Genomic DNA, 5,630 nt, shown 5'->3' on the forward strand with positions numbered 1-5,630 from the left:
ATTAACTAAGTTAAAAAAATAATTAAAATAACACTGATGTAGAATTAATTATTATTAAAATAATTAATTGATTTCAGAAGTATTTGTCTAATTATTTATTATTATTGATTAATATTATTGAATTGAGAATTGCATTCACAATGAGAGAGTAGTAGTTCATTTTTCCTCCCAAGTAAAATGTTTAGAATTCCGACTCTTTTCTAATTGCAATAATTGAAGTTCATGATTTATTCACATTCGTGTAAACGAAAATTATTGAAATAAAAATTATGTTGGCTTCATAATCAATGGACAAAAAATTATGTAGTTTAATAAATTATTTCAAAATAGAATTCTCTTCTTATATATTTATATATGAATTGAGCAAAATGCTTATAGATGTTTTAGTCTATTAGCATTAAATTTCTTTCACAAAATGTTTATTTCATAGTGAAAGCCCCGCAAGAGGGTATAGAGGTAGTGCTTTGTTGAGCTTGTTTTACGCTTTTGTATGTCCCTAATTTTTTTTAGAGGGGTTTATCTTCTATTTGTAAAAAAAATTAAAATAAAAAAATAAGAAAAAGACTAAAGTGACCTCAAACAAACAAGACCCACACAATGAAGCAGCGAAGAGAAGATGATAAAATAAGAGTTGGAGAGCACTTGCCAAGTCATCTTCTTCTATCTCTAATGGCTACCAATACCACCACCTCCATGAACTTTCTTCATCTCATACCTCCATTAACAAACACAAATTCATTCCTTCATGTCAAGCCTGTTTCTTTTCTCCCAATCACTTCAAACAAGCGTTTCAATGGTGATTTCTCCCTCTCTGTTGCCTTCAATCCTTCTGGCAGCTTTGATTTCAATTTAACTGAAGATGAGAGTGGTTAGTTTCTTCACTGTATAACTCTTCATTCTCTTTTCAAATTACTGTGTTCCTTGTTCTGTCCATTTTGATATTTCTGAAATTTAATTTATTAATGTATATTTTGTTTGTATAGGAAAGGTCTTTAATTATGATTATGTTTAATTGATTTATATCTCATTTACTGGTTAATCTAAAGACAAAGCTTTGTGTGTCTGTAGAACTGAACATTTAACTGAAGAAACTTATTATTCATTACCTCTGTCCATTCTTTCTTTCAGTCTTTTCAGATGTTTAAATTAAAAGTTGGGATTAGTTGAAGCAACCAGTGGCCTCTAAAGTTTTGTAATTGTTAATTTTGATACCTGAGTTCTGTAAATTTATTCATTTTGGCCATTTCATCTACTGTAGTAAAAACATGTGATATTTTTGTAAGTTTGTCACTGTTACAGTAAGACATTTGACTCCAACGAGGGAGATAGGAAGGCCAACTCTCTCCTGATGCATAATTGAGAGGCATAAATAAAATATATTCAATAAAAAAATAAAATTTGTCAGCCGTTGGTGGCTTTATAATAAGGATGATTGTAGCAAAGAGGAGAAACAGAAGTGATCATTTGGACTATTTTTAATATCAAATATAGTTTTATTACACTCAAGCCAAACATTCCATAAGATAACAAAAGCTGTCATATCCCAACCATTATCAAGTGGTTTGTTCAATGTAGAGTGTCAGCGTTGCCTATTTTTATAGATTAAATTTAAAGCATGTTCTGCAAGTTGAGAAAGGCCTCAACTTAGTTCCAATAGTGTTTAAGGAATTTTATATCTCAGTTACTGGTTAAGATAAGGTGAAAAGGTTCTATGTTCTTGTACAATGGAGTATGGAGATGAAGATGTTTACTATTCATGCGTCATACCCATTTTCCATTTCATCTTTTCATTATTTCTGAAAATTTACTGAGTCATTAAGCACCACTATTGATGGATTTTAGGATGAATTCAATTACTGCATGTTTTGTTAGTTTAAAAAGTTATGAATTGTTAGTCATGATAGTGTTTAAGCAGTCATATATCTCATTTATATTCTAGCCATGCATCCTTCCATATTTTCCTGTAGTCTACTATTCATGAAATCAGTTCATATTTTGATATTCAAGCATGTTCTATTTTGATATTCAAGCATGTTCTATTTATAACAAGTTTTAATCATGTTCATAAACTATGATCATCTCTGTCTCTATGGCAAACTCTGTTTTCAGAAATGAAAACTTTGATTTTTTGTAGTACTGGATTTAAATGAAAGTATTTCACTGATTTCGTTAATTATTATTGTTATTACTATTAAAATATGTCCATTTTGATCATTGCATGTTTGTGTCATAGAAACCGAACAAGTTGCTCCGCCATTACCACCAACACAAGGCCGGTTAGAAATTGAAATCAATAATGATATCATTCGTCGTCTTGATCTTTCTCCAGTTCATGCAATTGATAAAACTACCTCTTCTTCAACAGGTAACTCATACTTAACCGATACAATGCTGTTATGAATGTCTCATAAATATCTCTAATTTCCGGCATTGCTCTTTTACTAGATAGCTTCCCAGCTGAACCGAAAAAGCTCTTAGAACAAACGGTCGGTTTTACAATCAACTACGAAAGAGAAGATCCTCAAGATCCTCGGGAACTATCCGAATTTCCTGACATTCGGCTTTGGTATGTAAGACTAGATGCTACATATCCATGGTTCCCTGTTGTATTAGATTGGAGAGCCGGAGAACTTGCTCGATATGCCGCAATGCTAGTGCCTCATCAAGTAAGAACATACTAAACTAATTCAGATATCGAAATCAATTTACATTTGATTATATTGTCTATAATTGCATATGCAGATAAGCTTGAGGAAAGGAATTGTGTTCAATCCAGAGGCATTGGAATTGTTCGTTATGAATAAAGCTTTTTCCGCGTATTCTTGGTTGAAGGAGCAAAATGTTTCTAAGCCTAAATTGAAGATAAAAGACATGGCTAGAATGCTCGGCTTTGGTTTATCAGACGAACTTTTTGATTTGATCGAACAATATCCTGATAATCATTCATGAGTTTTCGTACTGAATACCGAAATTTAGACTCAATATGATGATGCAAGAAGTTCACAGAAAAGCTTCATGTGTATAAATTCTCATCAAATACTTTGAACCTTATGTCAAATTGTTTTTAAGGATAAGGATAAACTGTGAACTAGTATTGAAACCAATGTTCATAATAAAATGCAACTTGTGAAGTGCACAAAGCACAAGACATAAAGGTTAATATAAAATTAAGCACAGATCAAGAGCAAATTTTACACTAATTGAGTTCAGATATTTTGTTTGATGTGATTTAAATGTCCATTAATTAAAGTTGTTTAAATGATTGAAGAATGCTAATAAGTTCATAGCAGAGACAACATCAAAACTGTTGAAACAGAAGGGTAGAGTCTACATGGAAGGGTCTACCATGAAAATTGAGGCTCATGTTCATCTCAATGATCTCCACCGGTCTCCGGCCGACCATCTCACATGCCCGGCCAGACTATAACATGTGAGCCCACAGCCTTTCTTAGAAACCTCTCAACCTTTGCATTCAATGTCAGGGAACATTGCAACCAATGCCATGCACTCATGCACAACAGCATGAGACAAGTCCCTCACAATGGGACCAATCTAAGTTGTAATGTGATCAATCATGAAGACAATAACATAAGATAAATTGATCATATAATATATATTTATATATATAAAGATATATATATATATATATATATCTTTGTAGTATCTACACAAAATGGGACATGAACCAAGAAAACTGCAGCATTTCAAGCATTGCTGTCTAAACTACACTATTCATCTCTTTTCTTGTGCTGTGTTTGTTCTAATTGATTAAAAAAAAAACACAAACACACTCAGTTGTGAATTGGAGGCTTTCTCTTTGCAGGAGAATAATCCATTTCTGCAATATCTAGCTCATCGGTATAAGTCTTCGTCGGCAAATGCCCGTGTTCTTTGATCTGCTTTTCAACGTGAACCTCCATTGATTTCACTTCAGAATGATCTTCAGAGCTTTTTGTTTGCATGAGCTTTCTTTCTCCTCCTGCATGCACCAAGATATATGTATTATAGTTTTGAATTAACAACTAATTAGACTTCATTAATGATCCTTAATTATCATTATATATATATATATATATATACACATACCTGAGAAACTCACTACTTTGCTTTTCATGTAGAAAGACTTCAAGGAGTGTTCCTCCAAACGAATTCCTAAAGAAAATAACAAAAATAAAGAATGAAAACTTCATTTCCAAAGAAGAAGAACAAGAAAACACTGAATATATATACATATAAATAGATAAATATATATATATATATAGATATATATACCTTGAGATATGTTTATGAAGAGGAGAAGAGAAAGAAAGGAGATGATCAAAGGGATGGAAGGATGCATATTGAAAAGATTTGAGAACAAAAGGAGTTCAAAGAGAGAGTGTGTGTTTGAAGAAAGGGAGTCCATGAATTTATATATGCTCATGGTTTCAAATAATGTATGATTTTGATTCAAATTAATTATTAAAAAAAATTGGTTAACAGTAATATTTGGTACCTTTTTCATCGTTATTTTATTCGGCAACTGTCATTCTTTTTTAATAATAATAATAATAATAATGAATGGATGTTCCCTAAAATTAAGTTGGGTTCTGTTGTTGTTTCCTCACAAGTGAGATATTTGGAACAAATAAACATGCAAAATCAAGTTATATTTATATAATGTATTATTTTTTTTAATTTTCTAATAAGGTTAATTTAAACATATACTTTTTTAGAAAATTTCATAATAACACAAAGTAACAACACTTTTTTTTGGTTGAATTTTATAAAAATTTCATTTATTATTTTTAATCTTTCCTCTCTCATCCCTTTCTAGAGGCACCTAATCCATTATACTCCATACTCAACATAAATAATTGGACCACATCCAACTTTTTGGTGAAAAGGCACATCTAGTTTTTAGAGATACAGGTTATAATGGAACTAATCAAATATATTTTTTTATCATTTTTTATTTTTAATTCACTGATTTTTTTAGAAAAGCCACAGGCTATAAACTAGTCCAGAACAAAGTATTTTGTTAATTTTTTTTTAACTCTTATCAATTAAAAAAATATATAAGTATTAGGGACGAATAAAACAGGACAAAATAGGCAAAAGGGCAAAAGAAAAACTTGACTTACGGTTGTGGACTAGCTTATACACCAATTTTTTTATTCATTTTTAAGTATAAGCTTTTATATCATAATCTTAACAATAAAACATTTAATAATAAGGAACAAAAATACAAATAATTGATTAGAGTAAATTAGAATTTTTTTTTTTAGGAACACATGGCGGGAAATGATTGGAAAGAATGGGGCAGGGGGAAGAGAGGGTGACACGTGGCAGAAGGGCAGGGAGGTCACGGGGGATGTCTAGGGTTAGGAAGGCAAGAAGACACTTGAGGTGGCGACGTTGCCGGGCTGTGAAAGTGGCAATTATAAAGACGGGTTACCCATGTGGGCAATTGGATGATATGGATAACCAACTCCATGCATCCTCATTTATTACCATTATTATTCTTATTATTCACTTTTTATTTTATTTATTTATTTATTTATTTAGTCATTTATAAAAACCAAATAGTTTATACTCTCTCCGTTCTTAAATACATGTCGTTCGAAGATATTACACAAGAATTAAGGATA

General features: G+C 31.2%; 2 protein-coding genes across 2 annotated transcripts; one reads left to right on the top strand and one right to left on the bottom strand.

Moving 5' to 3' along the window:
* Positions 1-631: 631 nt before the first annotated feature.
* LOC120249287 (protein CHLORORESPIRATORY REDUCTION 6, chloroplastic) lies at positions 632-3,175 on the top strand. The gene is made up of 4 exons (XM_039257794.1): positions 632-868; positions 2,234-2,365; positions 2,446-2,666; positions 2,743-3,175. Exons 1-4 carry the CDS (start codon positions 670-672, stop codon positions 2,947-2,949), a joined length of 759 nt encoding a protein of 252 aa, XP_039113728.1. The 5' UTR covers positions 632-669; the 3' UTR covers positions 2,950-3,175.
* Positions 3,176-3,659: 484 nt separating this feature from the next.
* On the bottom strand, positions 3,660-4,367 carry LOC120257186. The gene is made up of 3 exons (XM_039264762.1): positions 4,273-4,367; positions 4,087-4,152; positions 3,660-3,979 (listed from the first exon to the last, which is right to left on the bottom strand). The coding sequence occupies exons 1-3, from the start codon at positions 4,337-4,339 to the stop codon at positions 3,792-3,794; spliced, it is 321 nt and encodes a 106-aa protein (XP_039120696.1). The 5' UTR covers positions 4,340-4,367; the 3' UTR covers positions 3,660-3,791.
* Between the last annotated feature and the right edge of the window lie 1,263 nt (positions 4,368-5,630).

This window comes from Dioscorea cayenensis, chromosome 3, assembly GCF_009730915.1.
Source record: "Dioscorea cayenensis subsp. rotundata cultivar TDr96_F1 chromosome 3, TDr96_F1_v2_PseudoChromosome.rev07_lg8_w22 25.fasta, whole genome shotgun sequence".
NCBI classification, from domain to species: domain Eukaryota; kingdom Viridiplantae; phylum Streptophyta; class Magnoliopsida; order Dioscoreales; family Dioscoreaceae; genus Dioscorea; species Dioscorea cayenensis.

Excerpts from the sequence above, each read along its gene's own strand:
- LOC120249287 (XM_039257794.1), top strand. The coding sequence starts at position 670 with ATGGCTACCAATACCACCACCTCCATGAACTTTCTTCATCTCATACCT. Across the intron at positions 2,366-2,445 it reads AACTACCTCTTCTTCAACAG|ATAGCTTCCCAGCTGAACCG; the intron begins GTAACTCATACT and ends CTCTTTTACTAG. Across the intron at positions 2,667-2,742 it reads CAATGCTAGTGCCTCATCAA|ATAAGCTTGAGGAAAGGAAT; the intron begins GTAAGAACATAC and ends TTGCATATGCAG.
- LOC120257186 (XM_039264762.1), bottom strand. The coding sequence starts at position 4,339 with ATGCATCCTTCCATCCCTTTGATCATCTCCTTTCTTTCTCTTCTCCTC. Across the intron at positions 4,153-4,272 it reads CTTCATAAACATATCTCAAG|GAATTCGTTTGGAGGAACAC; the intron begins GTATATATATCT and ends TATTTTCTTTAG. Across the intron at positions 3,980-4,086 it reads CAAAGTAGTGAGTTTCTCAG|GAGGAGAAAGAAAGCTCATG; the intron begins GTATGTGTATAT and ends TGGTGCATGCAG.